We start from the raw sequence: 26,134 nt of genomic DNA, 5'->3' as shown, positions 1-26,134 counted from the left end.
GTCCTTAACTCTTTATTAACTAAGTTTGTTAACAAAAATTAAGTTCCTCTCTGATGTTAAACTGGAGGAATGAATCCCATTGCATTATGTCTTTTATTTAACTCTCATAATTTTTCACAGACTGTATTATACACCTAACCACACATCCATACCCCATAGAGTCATTGTTATCCTAGTCTCTCTTCATGTATCTTACACAGGTTAGAGCATATTGTGATTTTAGATCTTTAAAAGCACTAGTCTTTGGTGGATAATACTGTACCTTAACCATAAATTATTGGCTGGGTCAGTGTGTAGACCAACATTTAAGATTAACTGTCCTCCATTAAGTTATTGAAATATAAATGAATAACCTGAAGTGTACCAAATCCAAACAACAATCCAGATTTTGTATTTTTAATTTTTACTGTATAAGCATGCACTGCATGCTGATGCATAATAGAAATCTACTCTCAGGTTTAAATAGCTTCAAATAAAAATTTCAACGCAGATATCAAAGAGAATTACAAACAAAAATCCAGATAAAAGAATCATGATAAAACATGACACTATGAAAATAAAAAAAAAATATATGACCAAATTAGCATTGGATATGTTCTGTCTGAACATTGACACAGTCCTGTCAGTGTTGACACATGGATCTGATCATCCTGCTGTGAGTATTAATTATAATATAGTGTACATTTAGTGGCTGTTTATTCTGATTCTTAACTCATTATTGTAATTTTAACTCCACTACTAAACACTGGACATTTTTATAAAATAATGTATGACTTGGCCTCAGTATTGTGTTATCCAAAATACAAAGGAACAATATCAATCAAATGATCTACAACCTGCTCACCATTATACAATATATAATATAAGTGTAAATAATGTTTTGTCAAATGAGCTAATGGCATGAGACAAGATATTTTCATTGTACAGCAGTGTACATACTGTATATGTATTAGAATAGGCTGAATTGTGTAAAAGACTAAAACAGCAAACAATATGTTTAAGTGATGAAAACAATTTATTTTGTGATGTTTTGGACAAAATTACTACTTCAGCTGTATTGAAAGAAAAGTATTTCATATTTGATCTTTGTGTACACTACGAAAACTTATCATAACATATAACAGAGGAAGTTATGGGTTGGGTAGTGTGTTTTGCTTAAAAATTCTAAAAATGTTGAAAAAGATACAAGATGTTCCAGAACTTATTTGTCTGTTACTACAATGTTATACTGTAATCATAACAGCATTGCACAGAGAAAGTTTTAGAAAGCACCCAAAAGGGCACTATATATATACTTTCAGTGAGGAGTAAATTACCAAAAACAAATCATGACAATCATGAACCCACAGTGGAATGCATTAATAATTTTTATTTTTAAATATGTAGTAACTCTATGGGTCCTTGTGTATACACACAACAGTCACACAGACACCATCTCAGATTCTGAACATTTTATTGTCTCTTGGTTTAAGAAAAGAACTCTCTCCCTGGACCATGAGGGACAAAGCATTGAACCAAGTCTCATTATTACACCAGTGGACACACAGTAGCCTTGTTTCATTGGTTCAATATAATACATAAAACCTACAAGAAATAAATCTTTACAGTGTTAGTGTGACCCGGATTATGAATAGACCTTTGGAATGAAAAAAAGTACTGTTTGCTGACATTCTGTCATCACTGTTTTTCTACTGTTAAATTGAAAAAATATCTTTGGAATGATACTGTATGGGTAGATTACTAGTAAAAGGTCAAGATCATCTTGGAATTTTTATATTTCTGGCTGGCAGACCTTTGGAAAGAAGAACTTTTAGGAAACATTCATAATTGACAAGATATGTGCAAATAATGGGGTAGGACTACATCAGAAAGAAGCACACAGAGTATAGTCTTCTCTGTAGGTTTGCTAGCAGTTGGCAGTTATGCAGTATTCACACCTGTGCTCCCCTGACAAAAGGTTCAGAACCCTTTCGTGAAATCAGCTATTTCACATTTAGCACAAAAGAATAAGGTAACAATGTGTCTATACTTATCTGCGGGGTCTGCCTGCCAATGTGGTGAGTAGCGAATTCTGCTGCAGCTGTTCTAATGGGGTTTTTCGGCAGACCTGGGCTTTTGGGGTACTGTAAGATTGTATACTGCATATGTTTTATAGTGTATATCAATTTATCAAGATGTCAGTTTTAGAGGGGCAGTCTGTTTATTGAACCATGTCATTTGTTTATCAATTCATGTCAGACAGCATCATTAGTTGTTAATTAAGACTACACAAAAAAGAGAAGATTTTTCTTAACACAGTGGTGGTTAAGAGATGGGAAGGTAATTGATTTACATACTGATAACACTTTGTACAAGTGCTAGTTAATGTATTCATGAAGCCCAGTCGCATTTATTCTCATAATCGTATGCACTGGAATGTGAATCTGATGTCAAGGTGGAGGTCTGCTCATTGATCTCACAACTGTGTTGAGCAGAGCGGCAGTCCCATTTGTTCAAAAAGACACAGTCCAGTCTGTCAATTTGTTTTAATAAAGGAAAACACTGCACACCCAGTATCCATTGTGCAGAGAGCTTAAGTCATATCATTAACTAATGAACTTCTTAATGGATTGAGACAGGTGAGTAAACCTGTGGCTTGGACTGGTTCCACATCTAGCATCCATCACCTGGAGCAGAGATGGAGAGATGGGACCCCAGCAGGACAGCAAAAAGTGTAGGCATCTAAACAAGTGAATAAATAAATACAAAATGACCAAACATCAAGGGTTCAATATGGCATTTAAATTCACAAAGCCTTATTTGACACTGCAGAAGAAAAGTTATTTGACTAGAAAAAAGCCAAATATACAGTATGGCAGATTCAGGTAGCAAAGTTCAAACCCCTTTGGAATTTTTCATGTGTTTTTGATGTTACAATGTTGCAGTCTTTCTAAAGACCATTTACAGTACACTGGTTCTTTCAAAACTAGTGTCATGAAGAAAAAGAACATATGTCCTGTTTTTGAAGTGGCATGCTGATTTCTTGTGAACATGGTCCTTTACTTACACACAAAAGATGATCAGGACTAAAGACGGTAACATCTAGAAACATCTGCAAATACCTATGTACACTTATAAACAAGAGGGGAAAATCTAAAACTGGGTCCATCAAAATTGGATCTTCTTTGTCCATATTGTTGTCAACAGAAGACAGGAACTTAAACTTTCCCCTCAGAAAAAAAGCTTTCCATCTCACCTCCTTTAAGCAGAAAATAAGAGTCTGGTCCACTGCAACACAACAAACACGTGAACTGTGCAAAGCACCAAGAAGTTGTTTAGGTTCGAAATAGACCTTTGACATGACTCTGGACAGCTCTGTAATAATAATAATAATAATAGAAAAGAAGTCACTTTTTGTTAGGATTCATCTTTTCTGTACAGTGTCTTCTTTTGTCTTAACAACACATAGCAGTAAGGCAGTTATTAGTTGCAAAGATTCTTCACTGACAGGAAATCCCAGCAATTTACTGGTGAGATGCCCGGTGAGAACAGGAGAAGGCAAGGCTCTAAAAATGTCTTGTTTTCATTTTTTTTCCAAGTTTGAAATTGCAGGTAAGCCCATTATCCAAGTGTAACAAAAACAACGAAGTGTGTGTTTTTTCTGATTTTGGCACAGCCAGTAGTCTTGAGTCCTTCTGGTCAGGGTCGTGCGGCTGAGTGCTATCTTACTTCCATGCACTCTAGATACTCCAGAGCCAGGTCATAACAGAAGCGGTACTGTTCCTGTGGAAGAATAAGGAATGTTAAAGATGCAGAGGCACATTTCTAGAGTTTGTATGGGGCCAATTGGTTATGACTCTTGTAAAGAAATGTAATGACGTGCTTTCTGTTATTGGTTTTAGATGCACTTCCAATATAGATTATGTGCAAGTTTATTGTAGAAAAAATGGTGGATAAATGATAAAGGTTGAGGGAGTTTAGAACGAGCTTCTCAGCCATGCGGTTGAAGCAGATACCTCGGCTTCTTTCGAGAAAGAGCTGGATGAGATCCTTGGATCAAATGGAATGAATGGCATCTTGTTTTTATCTGTTTCAGTACGTTTTGTTTTCAAAGATCAGAACCTTGCTGAAGAAACTTTATGGGAACAGTACTAAATAACATCAATAACTGGGGGGGAACGTTTTTTTAAACCGAATCATTGACAAGAGAAACAGTGCATCTTTCAGTTGACAAAAACGTAGACACCCACCAAGGACTCCACCATGTTGGGCTTGGAGTTGCGCAGTGTTTTGACAGCGTAGAAAACATCCACCATGCTCTGGTACTGCATCATCTCCAGGAGCGTGGTGCAGGCACAGAATGTCCCACTGCGGCCCCCACCATTCCTGAGCAAATACAACAGCACAGCCAGACTCAGTCCAGGATAACACATAACACATAACACATAACACATAACACATGCTTTCATCTGTTCCACCTTCACTCATCTCCCTGTGCTCCTCTGTTGCAGGTCAGAGGAAAGTGGACAGTCAAGTGGTCAAATAATGAAGGTCATTTATAAACAGTCATGGAAGTGGACGATGAATAACATTCATAATGTCTTTAGGTGGTCTTTATTATTTTAATTTAATCCACCCCCCCCCCCCATGTTATTTTAAAACTGAAGGAATGTTTAACATAGGAAATGCTGAAGAAATAAAGGGTGTGAGGGCTGTTGAAAGTCCATACTAGTGAATGGGAATGGGTAAAGCCTGGACTGAAGTAGGGGAGTTATTATTGCTTGTCATAGCTAATGCTCTGGGGCTCTGGATTGAGTGTCTGGGATCAGGGACACAGAGCATGACCTGTGAAAGACAGGTCTTGTTTAAGATGAACTGTGTATAATTAGCAGAGTGAATACATGTTCGAACGGTGTGTGAAATGGAGAATTGACAGTGTTCTGGGAGTTACAGCTAATCGATGTGGGGTGCCTGTGAGGGCGATTAAACAATCATGTTCAAGTATCTGGACACCTTTTAAAAGAATGGGAGTATTTGCCTTTCTCATAAACACTCAATTATAAGACCTCCTTGTTTCCATAAACATAAACATTCCTCATTACATTTTATTTTCTTCTTATCATTGACATTTTGTATAATTTAGAGCTGTTTGTGAGCCACTTATTATTATATTTCCTCATTATGCACAAACAGCATGTTGCCTTTTATGTTCATCACTGGCACTGTCAGCCTCTAGCATTTTTGTTGTGTAACCTTCACGGTAAGATCTTCCCTTATTGAGGTACACTGAAAAATTCCAAAAGCTGTATTTATGAGTGCACATTGTACAACATCCAAAGCAAAGCAGAGTAAAATTAAAATGTCAGTTCCAGCACTATCTTTGCAATTCAGGATTCATGATGATGAAAGATGGCATTTGATATTGAAAGTGCAGGTTATTTAATCACCAATTTTCTGTTTTTTTTTCCATTAAATTATTTGTCATAACAAAATGCTAATGTGTTTGGAAGTGGACAATGAAGTGTTTGAATTTATCTGTGATGGTGCGGATGCAGCATGCAGGCAGCTGCCCTGCGGTCTCTATTAGAGAGAGAGGAAATGTGCCTCTTTATAAATCCGGCATGTGTGCAGCCAGAATTAACTATGAGGAAGACTCTCCATGAAAATGATAGACTCTCTATTGACAGTATCATGATTCTGAGAGAACCACTGGACAGAAGAATATATCATTAACATATGCTAAAGCTATAGTTGTAATGAATTTTGAGTAAGTGGTTTGAAAATAACAGCCTTTGGAGTTGCTAAGATTCATTATCATCAGCGTGAGAGTCTGCAACATCAATAAAAACATCTGTTTAACCATGTGTGAGAACCAGCAAGAACAGTGGAAGAGTATTTTCAGTGTGATTTAATGGAAGTAGCATGATAACAGTTGGAATTAAAATTGTACATCTTGTCTTCTCTGAGAAAATGAACATTGCAAATCAATGTTATGACTATTGTGGTCAATGATAATGGCCCTTAGGCTCAGTATTATGAGAATGATCGTATGACTTTGTGTCTATGATGATTGAAAGTTGCCCTGAAACGGTACAACACTAACTTTTTAAAATTACAACTTTGTTAAATTGTCAACTATTGCTTACTTACCCACCAAAAATCCATAAGAACAGCAAAAACACTCATATATTATTTTCCTTGTAAATATATATTTTTGCAATTATTAGTGTGATGAAGAAACTAGTTAGCTTTTATAAATGTTCCTACGTGAACCTCTCACAAAGATCTGCAGCACTGATAAACTGCTCACTCGGTCTAATATTTGGCAAGAATAGTGAACAGCTGCTCTGGATTATAATTTACTGAAGACAGTCAGTGTTTACTGTATGAGTATTCATGGGTGTCTGTGTAAGATAAGGTAAGGTGCTCACAGGCAGTGCACGATAGTCCGTCCTTCCCCACATTCTCTCTGCCATTTATGCACATGGCCCAGCAAGTTCAGAAAGGACTTCTTGGAGTCGGGCACCTCGCGATAGGCAGACCAGCGCAGGTATTGGAACTGCCGCACCATCAGGTGACCTTCCTGCAGCTGGGAGAGAAGACAGGGGTCAGAGTGCCACCAAGACTTATCTTAGATTCATCACCCACCTGCCCTCCCCAGCCCGACGCCCTATGACGTCCTGTGTTCATGACTCATTTAACTCAACATAAAGCATGTTTGCACATTTGCTCAGCAGTGCTTTCATATCAAAGACAGTTTCCATCATATCCTCAGGGATCTGATGTATCTGCCTTGTTGCCATCTGGTGGAACATGACCGCTGGCACAGATTTCAGTCTTTTGAACACTTGGAACAGTAAAACAGAACACTCTGACTAAGGGAAGTAATATTTTCACAGCAATAATATTAAATCCAGATATTTAAGAAGAATTGTTTTAACGTGACCATTTTTAAAGTTTTCTATTCTTTTTTCCAATTTTGAATAAAATGAAAAGGCACTTCATCTCTAAATGTTGTCTATCAGGTTGATAAAGTAGGTTAATTACAGCAGTTAAACTAGCCCATACTGATTTTTAGTTTATTACACAATATACATCCATTCATTTTCTAACCACTTTACCCAATATGGGAATGTATGGGTACTGGAATCTATCCCAGCAAGCAACGGGCACAAGGCAGGATACAGCCTGGAAGAGACAGCACTACACTGCAGGGCACACACACACACAAACACAAACACATTCACACCAGGGCCAATTTTCCCAGAAGCTAGTTAACATACCAGAATGTCTTTGGACTGTGGGAGGAAACCAGAGCATCCAGAGGAAACCCACGCGAACATGGGGAGAACATACAAACTGTGCAGCCAGCACCTCAGGAATACCACCTAGGGCCCCAGTGCTGACAGGCAGTAATGCTAACCACTGCGCCTCCATGCCGCCCACAGTACACATTTTCTTAGATATTTTCTGTTCTCCAGTGTTCTATTTTTAGGGAGCTGTGCAGTGGTACTGTGTGTGAGATAACAGCCTTCTTCCCAATCTAATCAGAAGGAGCTGCAGAGTTCATACTCTCATGTCTTAAGCCTCTCTCTGTGGGTTTGATGGACGCCTCCTAGAAGACCCTGAGCTGACAAGGAAGTCCTGATACACCAGCTGATATGGCAGTTCTCCGAGAACAGGCAGGAAACTGGAGGTGTTGGAGGATACAGGCTGGGGGGTGGGAGTGGGGGACTGTTAGGCATACAGTACTGTTGGCACAGAGTACTCACACTGACTGGGCAGTTTGCACTAATAAACTGTGCAGCTGCATTACTCACAGAATGAGTAGTAGAGAATCTAGGGAGACAAATCTGTACTGTACTTTATATCACCGACGGCTGTATACACATGATAAATATTTCACATTTGACTGGTCAAGATTATGACTAGGAGAAGGTCTGCATGCTTCTTGACCAACTGTACTGGAATAGCAAGACAATGTATTTTTCACTGGCTTCATTACAGTGTACAAGGAAGTAGGAAAAGACAGAAACATTGGGTTTTTTGTGTCTCTACATTAATTCACACTTGAGTCCACTGTTAGCACTAATGCCTGTCTTTTCATGTTTGCAAACTTGTTCATGAAGTTAGTTTTGCCATAAACATAACATAAACCAGCACTGAGCCAAGTGAGTTAACAGAGAAAATAATTCAGTTCTAATTTCAGAAAACAAAGAGAGAAACTTGAGTCAAAGGCAAAACAGTAACAAGCAATCAGAAACTAAAACTCCATAGATACATCCATTATATTAATGATGTGTCCTGACAATCAATTGAAGTATTAATATTTGTTATATACATAACCTACACCACACATTCAAAGCAAAAAAAACAAACAAAAAGAAAGAAGTAAATACAGTAGATAATTGAAAGAAGAATATAAAAGTAATGATTGCATAAGTATTCAAACAGTTTGCTGTGGTAAACCTAAATTACTTTAGGTGTGCAAAATAATTTTAGAAAGCTGCATAATTAGTTGTGTGGTCTCTGGGTGCAATAAGAGTGCACATGCAACAATAGTTCTTATGATTTCAGAATACTTCCTTGATCAGGGTGTGAATTTAAAGCAAAGACCGAACCACAAAGACTTAAGGCGCTTTCAAATCAATTTGGGGATAAACTTGGTGAAAAGCACGGTTCAATAGAAGTGTACAAAAGATATTGAAGCCTCTCAATATTACTGTGAGTGCAGTCTACTCGGCATGCCCATGCAAACCAAGAGAAGCTTGAGCTGATCTACCAATAAGGTTGCGCCAAGCAGGTGTCCAAAGTTTGTAGAGATATATCCAAAAAGACATGAAGATGTCATTCCTGCCAAAGGTGCTTCCGTCAAATGTGGAGTTCCTGATCTGCAAACTTATGTAATCAACATTTTTTTTTCTTGTAATCTATTGCAGGCATTTGCTTTATCTTTTATCTTACACTTACAAAGTCTTTAGGTTGAGTATTTAGGTTTTGAATAAAACTCTTTAAGTTTAAGAAAAATGTGCGTGTATCGTTTTATCATTTCAGAAAATGGGACCCCCTAGGAAGGGAGTGAATATTTTTGCACAGCACTGTAAATGTGGTTTGACATCTAGAGGTCTGAATTTGCCCCCAGTAAAGTTCTGTTATTACAAATAGTTCTGCTTTAAATTTTTGCAGGGTGTCAAGGAGCTACACTGCTTACAGCTGAGTAATATCTTGACAGTGGGCGTACGTAGGATTGCTAAAAACAACTTGCCTATAAAATTCTAGATTAACATCAGAAATCATTCTGCTCCTTATACTGGAAAGAATTCAATATGAGGAGCTCAAAATACTAAGTGTTCTCTTCGGGGTGATCAAAAGACCAGTCTTACCCGGGTCACATTCTTGACCCGGAAGAGGCGAGTGATAACGTCCTCATCAGAAGATCGGGACAGAAACTCCACCTGCATCGGGCCGTACTGCTGGAGGCCAGGCTCAGGCCAGTACTGCACACAGGGCTGAGAGGGAGAGATGAATATTAATACACTGTGGTTTATTATAATCTAAGGACAAGACATAGATACAGTATAGTCAGAAAAAGAAGGATATTAACATGCAGGCAATGTTTAGAGAGGTGAAAGGGGTGTTACTAATATGATGCCAACAGGACTGTAAGACAGAGTGAAAATAATGTCAAAGAGAGAGGGACACTGATAATGTGTTGTCACACAGCCTAAGAGAAAGAGGGGTATTAGCACAGTACCACAGGCCTGCGAGACAGAGTGATAAATGCTAATACACATGCAAGCAGGCCTCAGCTCTGCTACAGCAGGAATGAGAGAGGAGGTACCAACATACTACCACATGGGCTTTAGGAAGAGATAAATGTATTAAAATGTTAACAAATGAGCTGAGAAACAGCGATAGAGAAACATTAAGGCATACTGAATTTGTTTGAGAGAGTAAGGGGGAGTGGAGGTATTAGCAAAGTGGCACATGAGTTCTGATTACAGCAGCAAGGAAAGGATTACTTCACTAATGTTTTCTCAGAAGTCAGAGCGACAAGTATTAGTTCACCTTATCGCCATATTTTAACTTTGAAACATGTAAGGGCCTGAGAGAGAACAAAGCTGCAAAGTATACACACACATAGATGAGCATTAAGCACCATGGAACATGGAAGAAAAACGAAAGAGAGAGAATCACTTCCAAGTACAGTATGTCAGGCTAGCAGAAATGTCATTTTTAAAAATACAGCTGTGAAAGAGACTCTTTGGACTATCTGCATCTATCATTATGTTTCTTGTTTCAAATTAAATTATGTGTTTTGTGATCCTCCACCACTGCTGCTTAGATTAAATGCCACTTTCTGCATAACAATCCCGAGAGGGTGATGGGGATGAATCTCACAAAGCCCTGATAGAAGTAGGCTGTGGGAGAACCTACAGATGGGGGACCGAGAGACCAAAGTTCAGCTGTGACTGCAGTGAGGATCGGTTACGGTGACTGACCCAAGCTGAATTGGACTGGTTGAGCTGGTTGAGCATGACCAGGGAGGTGCAGCCGTAGTCGAAGACCAGCCTCCAGAAGTCCGTGGTGGTGCCGGGCAGCGGGTGGGGGGTGACAATGAAGGCGGCGGAGCGGAGGAAGCTGTCAGTGAGCGCGGCGTTGACGTAGTTGTTGCTCTCGCCCTCGGTGGTGATGAGGAAGGGCAGGCAGCGGTCGGGCGGCAGGACGTCCATGCTGCGGTTCTTCTCGCGATTGCGGGGCAGTAAGGCGATGCTGCACTCCTCCACGTCCAGGTGAGGGGTGACCGAGTTCAGGGTCTGGGGGGCAAAGGAGCAGGTGGTGGGGTGTCACTATCGTTCTTGGGAACTTGGGAGCGGGTGGTGTGGGTAGGTGGGGAAATGGGGTGCATGAGATATAGATAATACAAAATGTCCAACATGATAAAAATCCGGATAGAAGATCTCTGACAGTGCCAGATTGGTTGGGGACAGTTTAATAGGCCCTTTTGATAGTGGGTGTATGTACACACTGCATACAGTATGTACTATTGAGAACCCAAAGAAGAAACAGAAGAAGAATGTTATAGCCCTTGATCTAACACATAAGAAGTAAGGGGTAACACCCTGTTTCAAACCGCTTCTAATATCAGAAATTGTATTACAGTACCAAATATGTTTTACATTTCCAAATCTGTCAAGTACAACACCTCTCACCGCGAGAGAGAGAGTTTGTTTACTGAGATATAGGTTTTGTTCTTCTAGAAAGAATAATACTTTATTCAAGTGCAAGAACTATAAACTGAACATGTTAAATAGTTCCCCTTTTCTTTTTTTGTCTTTTTTAATATTCTCTTCCCTGTCATTGTAAACCAGAACAGACATACAAAAATTTAATATAAAATATCCAGCAAAGTAAAACTTTTAAACATGAAATTGAGAACAATGGGAATCTAATGACTTTACTATCTGTATGGTGTTGTGATCGAATTGCTTCAATATTACAACTTGCCATATAATTCAATATAATGCCTGCTATTATTAGTAGTAATAATGACCATCTTAAAATAAACAACTCCAATGATTTTAGCTGCAGGGCTTTAAAGACGCATGAATTTGATTTTTATTGCAGGCTGTATTGCTTTACAAACATCCTCCTGTGGCTAAAGCTGTGCTGTAGAGATTGTGAAGCAAAGCTGACTGCCCAAGCTCACTGCACACTAGGGAACACTTGCCCGTGTTATTCAACAAGCATGTAGGCTCCCTGTTTCAGGAGAGACCCATTCATTCTGATGGAAGCAGACCAAATCAAAACATATCTCATTATATCATGTTTTTGTTCACAGTGCGTGTGATCTGAAAAAGAATAGGACATATTGCTTAGGAGACTAAACTAAACAAAGTAAACCTGCATGCCTCTCAGATTATTTTACAGTTGAACAGATACTTATTGGAGCCTTCTGTAAAGATGACTTTCAGAACAGAAAATCTATAAAACCCTGAATTAGGTGTAAAAAAGCACAGTAGACTAACTGAATAATGGGTAGATCATCGACCACCGATTGTAAAACCAGGATTCAGAATTTACAAACTGTGGTTCCAATAAGTACTTCTGTTTCAGGTGTGTGCAAGTTTATGGTTGCTGTTGCATATGAAATACTTCACCTCATCTTTGTTACGGTTAGGGTTTGAGATATTTTATTCAGGCAATAAATAATTCACTTATAATATATCTATAGAACCATTTTGTTGATGTATTTAGGAGCAATGGAGGACTTCAGAGATTAATATTAAACCTTAGTGCCGGTCCTCCTCCCTGTATCACTAGATCAAGCCCACACACTTCTCACTGAATTATACATCACCCAAGAAATGTCCAGCTCAATACCAAAACTGGGCCAGAGAATGCCCACCTCCATTTCAGATGCAATTATCTGAAGCTATTAATATAGTTACATTAGGAAAAAGAATAGTATTCAATATAATCCATTTCTGGAGAGGATTTCATGGAAAAAATATGGGCCATCTTCATACATTATGAATTAGTACATTTTTAGACTTTTGAATGTAATTCAAATGAGAATTATGCACCTATTTTCTTTGATGAGTATAATGTGTATTTGCCAATTAGCTATAACTGTATAAAAAGAATATTCACATAAATAAACCACTACTCTAATAATACATTTGGGGGAATATTTTCACATTGCTCATTATAGTCTGTTATGAAGTTATACTGTATATTTTTTCAGTGTTTATAGTCACATTGTAAAGCTTATTGGCTACATTGCACTGAATGGATGGCTAGTATCTGAGAGATCAACAGGAAACCTTTCACCTTAGGATTTAAAACCATTTTTTGTCCAGATGAGGACAGATGTTTCAAAACCCTATATAATCAATAAAAAGGCAAATAAAATACAATGTTTGAATTTAAAAATAAAAATGAACAGGATTATTCTGCACATGTACAAACATTACTCTTGCATATCCATATTAATTATTCCAAATTAAACTACTGCATGCAATTACGATGAATTACCATGCGGTCGACCTATAGACACATGTGGTTAGCTCTTTTGTGGCTAAACCACGTCCAGCAGAAAGATGATAATACTACTGAGTAAAGTATGACATAGGAGACGACTTGTCAACAAGTTATTTAATGGCTAAATGGATTAACATTTTAAATTCATATTTTATGAAATGCCAAAAAATTACCAGTGCTCAAAGCTAAGAAGAAACAGAAAAGCTTGCAATGTAGAAATTTATAGGAAAGGATCTAATGTACAGATTTAAAAACTCAACTTAATCAACCAGATACCTCATTCCCAATCAGAAAAGAGAGGACATCTGGAATTGGTATGTAACCTAGCCATGGACTCACAGTGTGGTGGCTTCCAAAATAAATTCAGAACATTACAGGCAAATGGAAGGAAACAGAATTTAAATAAGTGTACTAAAGTTTGATTGTCTGTGGGTGAGCCGACACTGTAATGTGCTCAGGATGGGAATGCTAAATCATTTCTTCTTATAGCTAATGGAACTGAAAACAACTGATAATACGATAATCAAAGCTTTTTTAAGAAGAACGAGACCTTTGGCAGTGTTTGGAGAAGACATCAGAATGAAATGATTATAATGAACAATCAATAAGTAAAATTGCACCATGCATTTGGAATGCAAAGATGTTTCATTTCCTAGATAACAAGAATGTTGACGTACAGGTATGGAGCAGTTCACAATATGATGAGCCATCTATCTTTGCTATCCTTGAAGCTTTAGAGAATGGTACATATCATGGGAGGGCTGTTACTTTAAGTTCTCCCAGTGAAATATGACAGAGTTGTGAATCTGTAGTGCTAAAAAGTCATCACAATTTTGTTAATTATTGCCGAGTTGGTGAACAATTCTGAAAACAGCTCATGACTGGGGTGTCACATGAATGGTACTATGATGACAATTTCCAGCCTTAACTTTCTGTTCTCATATCTCTTGATGTAAAAAAACTTAAGTCAACCAGAAGGAAAGATTTATTGCACTTGTGGAACTAAGTAACATATGTGCCAACAAAGTCCACAGTACCCAAGACAGAACTATAACCATGTCACATTGAGCAAACATGCTGTCAACAAAGACATTCAAGAATTATACTAAAAGTAAGTTTTGTATGTGGTATTGCTAATAAATCAAAGAACAATTTTAAGAAAAAAGCACCATTCAATGCAATTGAATCCAGGAAACACTTGTTAAAATCATTAAGGAAAGGCAGCTGGACCTGATCAACGTAAATAGACAAATTAGCAAGGAAACCTTGACAACAGAGTTGGCTGTATGTAAAATGCATGAAAATAAAGCAAGCCAAAATTCCATGCCACCTGTCCATTACGAAGGAATAAATCTGGGAAACAGCATGCTTGGACTCACTTTTATGATACCAAGGGGTAGCTAGCTTTTCCTACCATTATCGTGTGAAAAACTACATTTGAAACACTACCAGGTTCATGATTAGCATAGAGCAAGACATTGCAATTGATTAAGATCAAGGGAGCAATGACTTTGACATTCACCAGCCACTTGAGTGGGTGTGATCTTATTGTCTATTAAGGTAAGAAGTGTTTGTTTTTTTTTACAATACTGAGAATTTTTAACAAGAAATACACACATAGTTGATTGTTGTAAAACCCAAAATAATATACATACAATATACAATTTCACAATACACATTTTGCTTCCCAATAAGTATTGAAGAAACATCACCCAATTCCAAGCTCTTTTGATAAGGTAAAATGGAAAAACATTATATTCTCCGAATGGCAGGAGAACAACTGCCCAACCAAGAATTTTAGAATTTTCTGCCCATGTGGCAAGATCTGTGTTTTGGAACCTGACCTGGAATTCCTCACGAAGCTGGGACGAGTTACTCTGGGAATCTACTCTCAGCATCTCTTTGTAGGTGAGGCTGAATTCCCTGACAGGGATGGCAGTTTCTCCACACAAACATGCCTCCAGGATGGCGTCATGGATGAAAATGTACTGCTCCTAGAGAGGAGGAAGAGAAAGTCATGTATTAAAACCCCTCAGAGAAACACACACATACACACAGAGCACTTCATTCCTGATTCCCTTACACAATAAGACTTACCGCTGCCTGTCAGATTTAATATATGCACCCACCCTGAATAATTTAAGACTTTCGCAAATTGTTGAAGAAAGCCTTTGAGATATTGGATTCTGAGAATAAGTATTTTCATGGTGATCTAAAGGAGTGCAACAGTGTTGGAGAGTACTAAAAGTATCAGATCTGTGCTTCCAAAATATTCTACTTTTATTATTCACAGATCAAAATCACACTGCTGTCACAAAGTAATATTATAATATTGCTTCATAACATCTGATGATTTGGAGAAACGTTGCATTGCCATGTGAAAGACCTTCGAGTAGGTACCTGTATTAGCATGCACAGGCTGCAAGGAAACAGTAAAGATTTAATAGTTTCAGCTGTGGAGTCTTCTCACAAATGAAAATGTTGTTACCAGAATGTAATGTTTCATTTCAGCATGGAATAAACCTTTACCTATTTCTGTATGTGTGCAGGTTTATTACGTTTTATTACAATTTATATTATTGTTCATTAAATCTCTTTCTTGCAAATAAAAGTCATTATCATAATGAAACAGACAAAGAAACAGAGTGCCAGAATGTGGATCACCATGGTAATTTGTAGATGTCTTTAGAAATCAAAAGAATAAAAGTTGTGGCATAAAAAGCACAAAATTAGTAAATCTGTTTGCCAGATTTGATAGTGTATGCGTATTAGGTGTAATGTAGATTATTTACGTTTTATGAACTATCTAAAAGTTCATTTATCATGAAAATCCAGGTGTACACTCAATCTAAAGACTCACAGTTTTCAGTGCTGTCTAAGTTAAAGTAAAATGCAAAACAGTTCCGTATAACCTAAATGTCTGATTTAGAATTAAACATTTCGCCACATTTATTCATATCTGGGGAATCAATATTTCCCTGCTTTGGCTTTGAAAGCCTCATGGAGTTTCTACCATGTGAACTGTTATCTGGTTCTTAAATGCCTTGTAAGAGATATTCATTCACTTCTCCAGAACCTCTTCTGCTCCTCCAGGTTGCATCATTTCATGACCACACATTGGTAAGGTAGCATCCACTGAAAAAATAGCCTTCAACCTCCTACTGCTGAAACTGGGAAGACTTGCATTCGTTTTAAAGCTGTCACTTACTGCTGAAGTTGATAATCTTTTACCTTATGGCTTTGGGCAAATCTCAGTTTCCCAGATGATGATGTGGTATCAAGGGATTAAGCCTCCTTTTAAGGCCTTAATGAAGGTTACTTCCAGAAGTTTCTATAAGTTTCTGGGAGTTTCTAACCAACCACAAAACTACAAAAAACATAAGTAGATTGGATTTCCAATATTTTCAACATACTTGAGGGGAATTAACAAAATAGGACATTATAGGTCTATTTGGAAATATACAGTATATTTTTTTCATTTATGCTACTGCCATATTGAGAATGCATTTACATACATCACATTATAATTCATAAATACAGAACAATACTGATATATGCCTACACTTTCTTTACTTAACCAACTTTTAGTTGCAGTTCATCAAGGGTATGAATATATTTGGAAGTTATTGTATCTTTCAGTTTTCATTTTTTTTCTCTGTATATATTTAAATACATTCATTTAAAACAAATCTTAAGCAGGTATACATACAGATTTCCATGGAAACAAGCACAAATGCCATAAAAATTTACATTTTGTTTGGAAAGGATTAGCATAAACCTGGGGAGAACAAGCTACTGCTGAGTCTTCAATTGTCCAGCATGATATTTGTGGAGTGAAAGCAGCACAAAAGCAGGTAGACAGATAATAGAACAAACACCCTTACGGTTAGGGTGGGACTGAAGACCATCTGTTTCAATTGTAATTTCCAGTGTCTATGAATATCAATTAGCTCTTTGTCCAATCACAACACAAGTGTTGTCTCCTGTAGTGTTGTAATTGGACAAAAAGCTAACATTCATATCCATAACTGGTATTAAAATAAACTTCAATATGCTTTTATAAGGATTACATGTCATTCTACCTATATTTGTTTTACAAAAATGAACCAACCAAAAATATTCATCTGAATATCTGTATAAACTAGACAGAGGGGTGGCATGCTGTTGCAGTGGTTAGCATTGCTGACTCACAACACTGGGGCCCTGGGTTCAATTCCAGACCTGGGGTGCTATCTGTCTGGTATCTCTCTTGTATGTTCCCCCTGTGTTTGTGTGGGTTCCCTCCAGGTGCTCCAGTTTCCACCCGCAGTCCAAAGACATACTGGTAGGTTAACTGGCTTCTGGGAAAACTGGCCCTGGTGCGAGTGTGTACGTGGTTGTGTCTTTGTGTACCCAATGATGGACTGGTGTCCTGTCCAGGGCTTATCCCACCTTGCACCTGAAGCTTGCCAGGATAAGCTCTGGTTCTCCCGAGACCCTGAATTGGATGAAGTAATTAGAAAATGGAAAGATAGATTAATCAGACAGAGAGAGACAGGTAATCAGACAGACCTCAGTCTGGATCATATTGATGCGCCTGGAGCACAGGGTCTTCACACAGTTATAGATGTCCACCACACCCTCGCACTCTGCCATATCCAGCATGACATCCAAGACAATGTAGCAACCTGTTCTGCCAGCACCCACACTGGCACAGAGAAGAAGAGAGAACAGAGTCAGTGGGCATCACATTCTTGCCACATGCTTTCTGACCAGCTTATACTCATAGGCACACAGAAGATGCAGTGTCAATACACAGCATGATGAGTTTGCTCTCAAGAACAGATCACTTCCAGGCTTACTTGGATGAGAGAACAAAGTGTCAGCACACAAGTCTGGGTCTGTACTACACTGACGGAGAGAGAAACAGACAGCATCTTTTCCAAGGCAAATTTACCATCCACTACTTGTACAGTATATACCCACATACATATTGCATATAAGTCACGTTATTCAAAATAGAAAAGAATGTAACAACAGTATATGAGTAATACATTTAGTAAGTTATGTCCTGTCTGTGGGACAGAGAGGTCTTTTACAGCAGCCATATCACCCTGCAACTCACAACTGGCGGCCCACTAAAGCTAAGCAGGTGTGAGCCTGGTCAGTACCTGGATGGGAGTCCTGGGAAGGCTGCTGCTGGAAGAGGTGTTAGTGGGGCAAGTAGGGGGCACTCACCCTGCTGTCTGTGTGGGTCCTAATGCCCCAGTATAGTGACAGGGAAACCATACTGTAAAAAGGCACCGTTCTTCGTATGAGATGTAAAACCAAGGTCCTGACTCTCTGTGGTCATTAAAAATCCCAGGGCGTTTCTCGAAAAGAGTAGGGGTGTAACCCCGGCGTCCTGGCCAAATTTCCCATTGGCCTTTACCCTTCATGGCCTCTTAATAATCCTCATCTATGAATTGGTTTCATCACTCTGTTCTCCTCCCCACTTATAGCTGATGTGTGCAGAGAGTTACTCATTCACTGTGGCAGCTATCGCATCATCCAGGTGGGGCTGCACATTGGTGGTAGTACTGATTACATCTAAAGCGCTTTGAGTAGTGTGTCCAGAAAACCGCTATGAAAGTGTAAGAAATTATTATTATTAAATCACTTTAATCTATAAGTTGATCTACAACTTTTGATCTTTTTCCATCACCCATGTCCCCCAGTAGAACCAATTAATAATATGCCAGCTTATTTAAGTTCTCTTGAGGGTGGTCTCTTGAGGTCTCCCTGTGTGAACTGGGGTAGAGGTAAAATACGCCTGCAGGCAGGTCTGTGTTGCCTTGCTGGGGTGGCTACCTGCAGTGCACCACCACCGGCCCTGCATCAGGAGGGGTGGAGGCCTTGACCCGGCGAATGAAGGCCAGCAAGCCAGTGGCATGATACGGCACCCCGTGCTCAGGCCACGACGTGAAGTGGAACTGCCGCACTTCATGTTTCGCTGAATAACCCCTCTGGAAATGAGAGAAGTTTGGTTTAAAAGGAAAAGCAGCCAGCCTTCCGACAAAGAAAACAGTCTGCTAAAGACAGGAACTTGTTCAAGATACCTTTCCAAACATCTGCTGTAATGTGCTGCTTCTTACATAGACTGAAAAAAGATGTGCTCTATTTTTAAAACTTTGTGCTCATTCTTCAATAAAATCTATGCCAGCCTTAAATTTCTGCATCCTTTTCCCTGTGACCTGTCTCTCCGTGCCCTTATCCCTGATATTGTATGGGTATATTTAATACCAGTGAGACTTAAACTGTCTGCAGGGATTTGACGTTTTCTTATTGTGTCATGACAACAGTATTATTTAAAACTCAAGACAATAACATGAAGTGGCAGAGAAAAATTTGAAGAATAAAAGAACAGAATGAAAACCACAAAAGTAAACTGTCAGGATTTATTTTTTCCTGAATCATATGCTGATATTTCACGTTAAGCTCCATGGAAGGTGTACAATTGTGACACTATAATGCACCTTTTCTGTAACTGCACTCATCAGCTCATTGTGCTGTGGCAATCCTGTCAAACACTGCGGCTGAATATCCCATTGACTAGATAACAGGATACTAGAGCAATATGGAAATCTTGGAAACACTGTTTTGCAGGTGATTTAAACAGGTCATTATCAGAAAACCAGTTATTCCTGGTGAGGTCACTGGAGCCAGATGCCTATCCTGTAATCCTGGAATTAAAGCAGGACTACATCTAGAAAGTCCATCACAGGGCACAAGCACAAAGAGACACACTGACACACTGTAGATTTTGAACTTTTGAACTGAATTGTAAGCCTAGCCAGCATGTCTTTGAAAAGTGAGAAGAAAGCAAGAACCCAAGGCCTGAGAGGCAACAGCATTAACTTCCATGCCACCATACAATCTGAAACAGTTCAGAATATTTCAGAAACATTCAAGTTAAGTAGAACTACTATTAATATCCTGTTACATCTACACTGGAAATATTGTAAGTGCAAAAAACGGACAATGGTGAGCTATAATTTGAGATAAATTGAAAGCACCATACTACTGAATTTAAATAAGTGTATCAAACCATTTGTTAGCAGTAAGTTGCTTATTCTCTTGTACATGACTGGTCTACCCCTGGATATGCCAGCTGTACATGGAAGGGACACTATAGAGCATGTCTTTTGCAGGCAGGAGAAAGCAAATACCTGGAGAAAACCTCCAGGGGTCACCCCAACTCAGGCTGATGTCTGAGGCCAGGACTGAACCTGGAGTCACTACCACCAGCACTAAATAAATCCGAGCAAGAGCAGAATATAACTCAACAGATACTTATCTGTTATTGTCTCATTTTTGCCATATATTTTGTGAATAACACAAAAAACTTAAATAAATAATGTACAGTATCATCAGCGCTTTCAATTTTTTGACAAGTGTGAGCAGGTGGTACCTTTCTCAATTCCCCAGCACATTTAACATTATTACACTTCTGTTGATGTTCTATCTTCTTGCTGACAGGTAGAAAAATAATTTGATGGTTTATCTGAATCCTTAATTTAATGTGATTAAGAAATACAATTTTAAGCAAAATACATAAACACATAAATAAATAAACTGCAATTCTAGCCTTCAAATACTAAACATGTAATGAAAACATTCAAGATCATGTTTGTCCTGCAAAAAGGATTTAATCAATGTTAGCTGAATAAAAGAATTTATACCCTCTCCAAAGTGAAGGTGCGGACTGTGTACTCAGCCAGTGTCTCTGTCTTCATAAGCGTGATCTTGATATCGCCATACATATCGCTGTCATCTGGCCAGTACTTGCAACATTTTACCTTCAGAAAACAATGCAGTTCATCTCTTTAGTTGGAAACAAAAACAAAATAGTCTAAAAAAGTCAGTCCATCCACTATTCAGAATCACAAATTAAGAAATGAAATTCTAGATTGAGAACAAGAAATAATTATTTACACTAAGAGATTTACAGTAGGTGTTTAGAGCAAACTACCAACCCCTGCTACAGGAGCTAATTCACTGGAATCCTTCAAGAGCTGCCCTGATCATTTTATTAGATGAATAAAAACTATATGGGAAGGGGTAACCCTCTAGTCTCTAATACTTCTGATGTTATTAAGAAAACACTGGTCAAATACTCTACTGTTCAGAAATATTGTGGTGGAAAATATTACATTTAGACATACTGTACAAGAAATGGTTATTCTTTCATTAGCTGGAGTTTGGAAGCATTTCATTTTTTATTAGACACACTAAGTGGCTCAGTTCCAGTCTTAGAGGGCAAATGTAGCTGAGACAGGACACCATTCCAGTTCCAATAGTTTAAAAATCAAGATCCTTGATTGTATAGGGATAACTGCATTTTTCTGCCTTTAAAATGATACAGAATATACACAATCTGGCAACATCACTGAAATTGACAAGTATTTCAAAATATTTACATATGAGAAGAAAATTAAACAATAAGAGAGGTATTTCTATCGGAGATTTGATAACAAAGAACAGTGCTGATTTGGCAGCACTGGGAAAATTATCTGATGAAAGGGAAGCATTCAATGTGAGGTGTAATGACTGCACCTACTCTTCCCACTTCTACCAGCTTGGTGATCATGACGATGCTGAAACAGTTCTCCTGCCACACCATTCTCCAGAAGTCATACACCGTCTCTTGTTTAGGCCCTGGAGAGAGAAGAAAATTCAACAACGCATTAGAGAGACGCATATTTAGAGAATGTGCAGTCATGCCTCAGTGTCCGGTTGAATAAGGCAGTCATAAGTATGCAAAGTGCCACCAGTTATGTTTTTCCCATTTAAATGATGATATTTCTCTCGCTCCCCAACCTGGGATCAGACAAATGTTGTGCCTGGGGTGACATCACCCCTCATATCAGCCAAATTAAATTTTGGACTGGTGCAGAGCAGTCTGGGTCTATGAGGAGTATGATGAGGCATTGTCTTCTAAAGGCGCCCCCTGCAGAGACAAAGGAGTGCATCCACCATCAAAGGAAAACACAGATAAAGATGGAGTAGTGAACTGCAAGGATGAGAACAGCTGAAGAACAAAACAAAAGATACTAGGGTAAACATCACAACAAACCCCCAGAATTGTGGAGAGAAGTATAAAAGAAAAAAAAACAAAGTCCCAGCGAAGCCAGAAAGCTATCCAAAATAAAGTCAATTCATTTATGGTTTCAACACAGTTTGTGTATTGCTGTACTATCCTTCCTAATAACAGCAGGTTTATATTTATTGCAAGAAGCATCAGATAAATTAACATTTCTGAATGCTGTAAGAAAGGCAGGCAGGAAGTGCAAGATCTAATTTTTAGCAACTTTTAACACTTTGAAACCTCACAGATGTCTTTTGAGAGCATCAGGTATATCTTGTGATCATGAGGCATGGTGTGCAAAAAATGTTTTTCAATCTGTTTGCTAAACACAGAGACAAGTAGATTCAAGTATGCCTTTACAGAAAGTCCTCTGCCCTCCTTCATCAATTTCTGCACACTGCATAATTCTTTTTTATATATTTTTTTCTGCACTTAATACTGTCCGTCAGAATACTGCCAAAGGGGCCTAACCAGCACTGCGGGATCTGCAATCACTGATCCCTGGAATGTGACGAATTCATCTGCATATTTTAGTTTCATTACTTGGACACTGTTCTTTGGAGTAAGACAAGGCACTCCGAAACACAAGACCAATTATTCCTTCTCTGCATTCCTTCAGATTTTTACAACACTCTTAATGAAGCAACAGCCAATTTAATTTGCATTGATTTCATATGTATATTTTGCTACTGGAAAGATATTTTCAACTCCTCAAATTTAATTCAACTGGGCCCTAGAGGCTCTACTCCCTAGGTGCTAGGAGTCTGATTCGTGTGAAGAGGAGCCTGGAAGTGTGGAGGAAAGGAGGAGACAGGGGACATTTAGAGAATGAGAAATGAAAAGTTGTCTGAGACTGAAATGAATGAAATAATAATAATAATAAGATCACTTTATTAACCCTTTACAATTTCTTGCATTAGGAATTGTCTTTTCGCATACCCCAGCTTGCTCTCCATGAGACACACAGACAGGGAGAGAGCCTGGGGTCAGAGCGCAGGGTCTGCCATTGTACGGTGCCCCTGGAGCAGTTGGGGTTAAGGGTCTTGCTCAGGAGCCCAACGGAGTAGGATTCCTCTGCCGGCTGCACAGAGCCACCGCTCCGCCCGTCAGAGAGAATTGCTATTGAACAGGCCACAGACCTGAAGACTAATATTATAGGTACCTTAAAGAGCTAAATAAATTAAAGGGTATTATCTTATGTGTAAACTTTTAGACATTCTGAAAGACAGCCTGTTAAGAGTACTTACTAGACACATCATCCACATTCTGTACAACAGGAGTGCTACTCACCTTGTGTGGCAATGAAGTGGTTTGAACGGTGATAGCCCTGAAAGAGAAGAAAACACTCAGGTTCAGTCCAGATTAGACAAGGCTGTGAACTGCGGTGTAGCGCTAACCCTGGCATCAACACCCTTTTCATCTGACATTCCTCAGCTCCAGGGTAAGGACAATATTGCTTAAAAAAATAAATGTTGACCTTTTATCTGCCCATTGAAACAGTAAATACAGTACAAAACTATCAGAGGTTAAATGCGTGTCCAGAAGCTTAAGACAATAGACTTCAGCTGTTTTTTTACCTTCAAGATGGTATTTTTATTAATAATAATAATAATAATTGCTTACACTTATATAGCACTTTTCTGGACACTCCACTCAAAGCGCTTTACAGGTAATGGGGACTCCCCTCCACCACCACCAACGTGCAGCATCCACCTGGATGATGCGACAGCAGCCATAGTGCGCCAGAACGCTCACCACACATCAGCTCTCAGTTGGGAGGAGAGCAGAGTAATGAAGCCAATTCATAGATGGGGATTACTGGGAGGCCATGATTGGTAAGGGCCAATGGGAATTTTGGCCAGGACACCAGGGTTACACCCCTACTCTTTTTGAGAAACACCCTGGGATTTTTAATGATCACAGAGAGTCAGGACCTCAGTTTTACATCTCATCCAAAGGAAGGCACCTGTTTACAGTATAGTGTCCCCGTCACTATACTGGGGCATAAAGACCCACATGGACCGCAGGGTGAGCACCCCCTGCTGGACCCCCTAACACCTCTTCCAGCAGCAACCTTAGTTTTTCCCAGGAGGTCTCCCATCCAGGTACTGACCAGGCTCACACCTGCTGAGCTTCAGTGGGCTGCCAGTTGTGAGTTACACAGTGATATGGCTGCTGGTTATTTTTTTATTAAAAAACTAAATTCCTTTGAAAATAACCTGAAGGTTTTTCTTAAGTAAATGCAGACTATTTTAAACGTTTATTGAATGGCTGACTTTTCAAATGTTTAAAACACAGCTTCTTTTTGGTTTTTGAACCAATGACCAAATTCTGAAGACCACCTGACTTTGACAATGGCAGAACAGACTACCAGCACTACTAATGGCAACAACCCTGCATGATTTCACAGATACATCAAGGTCTGTCCTTTATACACCCGAGGTTTTCAGAGAGCAACTAGGAGAATTCACAGCATTCAACACCCAGCTAGTCTGATGAATCACATGTGATGTTACTATTACAGCTGATTTTCATGAAACTGTGGAGACAGAATGGAAATACCATATCTGACCACCATTGATATTATTCTCCATGTAGATAATCAGCACCACAGTATTTCCACATAAAACTTTTCAAATCACAGCTTTAATCAAAGATTGTTTTCAAGAACAGATGATGTAAAAAAGCTTCCATACTGATTTAAAACTTTTAAAAATAAGTACATTTCCATAACATTTTTTGCTGTTGTTCACAAATGTATGGAAATCAGGCTTTTTGTTTACAAGGATATTTGACAAACTGTCTGAATTTTCTTGTAACATAAATTCTGCTAAGTGGAGTATGTGGGTGTCTTTTGTGTATTCAATAGACATATTCAACTTGAATATTTAAGTCACAAGAATTGCTGGCTGAAAGCACTTGCATATACCAGACTACCTTTTTTCTTCCAAGCAGATATTAAGATGACAACAGTGCTTTTTATTGTATTTTTATTTATCGGTAATGCAGAATGGGTTAGAAATAAACAGCTAAAAGCCTGTCTGAATGTAATCCACTCGAAAGTGAAAAAAAGACCACTCGTCACTTTTACTTTTGCCTACTGACAAATCAGTCATTTCAGCACTGAGGGCACCAAAAAGCACCATTTATCTGGTGTGCAAGCGAGTTGACGTGGAACATTTGCGTGGAATGGAGACAGATGACAGTAACTGTGCAGTGTGCACTGGCCTTTCTGATGACTCTTCCCCATTTACAGATGCCTATCCTGCGCTGCAGTCTGAGCTATAGTCCCACTGAAAAGGCATACAGACTGTGCAACTCAGACAGAGAATACAAAAAAAAAACCCAGAAGAGATGCAGATGGTGATGGCAAACACAAATCTTGCTAATACTTAAAAAGAAAAAAAAAACAGTAGCTCAACACTGTAAGCTGTAAAATGTCTCCTTCACCTGAATGATCATTTTAATGTGTGTAATTTTTTATATTCTTTGCCAGAAGGTGACAGTGAAATTAGGTTTTTATTTAATGATTTCCTATTTGCTCTCACAAAGATTTTATAAACGTTAGCACAAAATACATATTGCTGCATCACAATACTTTGGCCAACTACATCTGAGACCATTGATTCCTCTGGTTTTCATTGTATGTTCTGCCTATGTTTTCAGACTGGTGCACACCTGTGTTTGTTTTCACAGTATTCTTATCACCTTTCAAGATTTAAGCCAAATGTTCCCTTTGTGCCAACAGCACACATTTGCTGTGCTACATGAACCAAACTCGGTAGACCACTTGCCAAATGCTGACAATCCCACAAGGCAGGGAGACAGAAAGGGGAAAGAAAAGGTAGAAAAAAGAGCAGTGAAGTACTTACTTCCCTGTTTATCCGAATCTAAAAGGTCCACAGAGTCGAGGAAGGAAGGGAAAAAAAGAGACAGAAGCTAATTAATGAGATTCTTGAAGAGAGTAAAACAAGGGCTCAGTAACAGACACATACAGAAAACCTA

General features: G+C 38.7%; 1 protein-coding gene across 2 annotated transcripts in view; it reads right to left on the bottom strand.

The window, feature by feature from the left end:
* Window positions 1-1,438: 1,438 nt before the first annotated feature.
* ptprub (protein tyrosine phosphatase receptor type Ub) overlaps window positions 1,439-26,134 on the bottom strand; it is a 219,493-nt gene continuing 194,797 nt past the window's right edge. For both annotated transcript variants that reach the window (XM_088932703.1, XM_088932704.1), the window contains 11 exons: window positions 23,420-23,456; window positions 21,602-21,699; window positions 20,724-20,840; window positions 18,853-19,007; window positions 17,575-17,710; window positions 14,868-15,017; window positions 10,482-10,796; window positions 9,363-9,488; window positions 6,411-6,568; window positions 4,230-4,365; window positions 1,439-3,762 (listed from right to left, as the gene is read on the bottom strand). In XM_088932703.1, the coding sequence (XP_088788829.1) occupies window positions 3,700-3,762; window positions 4,230-4,365; window positions 6,411-6,568; window positions 9,363-9,488; window positions 10,482-10,796; window positions 14,868-15,017; window positions 17,575-17,710; window positions 18,853-19,007; window positions 20,724-20,840; window positions 21,602-21,699; window positions 23,420-23,456 (1,491 nt within the window). In that variant the 3' untranslated portion in view covers window positions 1,439-3,699. The remainder of the gene's footprint in view (window positions 3,763-4,229; window positions 4,366-6,410; window positions 6,569-9,362; window positions 9,489-10,481; window positions 10,797-14,867; window positions 15,018-17,574; window positions 17,711-18,852; window positions 19,008-20,723; window positions 20,841-21,601; window positions 21,700-23,419; window positions 23,457-26,134) is intronic.

Source organism: Atractosteus spatula, chromosome 14, assembly GCF_055471065.1.
Source record: "Atractosteus spatula isolate fAtrSpa1 chromosome 14, fAtrSpa1.hap1, whole genome shotgun sequence".
NCBI lineage: Eukaryota > Metazoa > Chordata > Actinopteri > Semionotiformes > Lepisosteidae > Atractosteus > Atractosteus spatula.
The sequence above is the reverse complement of the archived record's forward strand: the minus strand, read 5'-3'. Positions and strand labels throughout refer to the sequence as shown.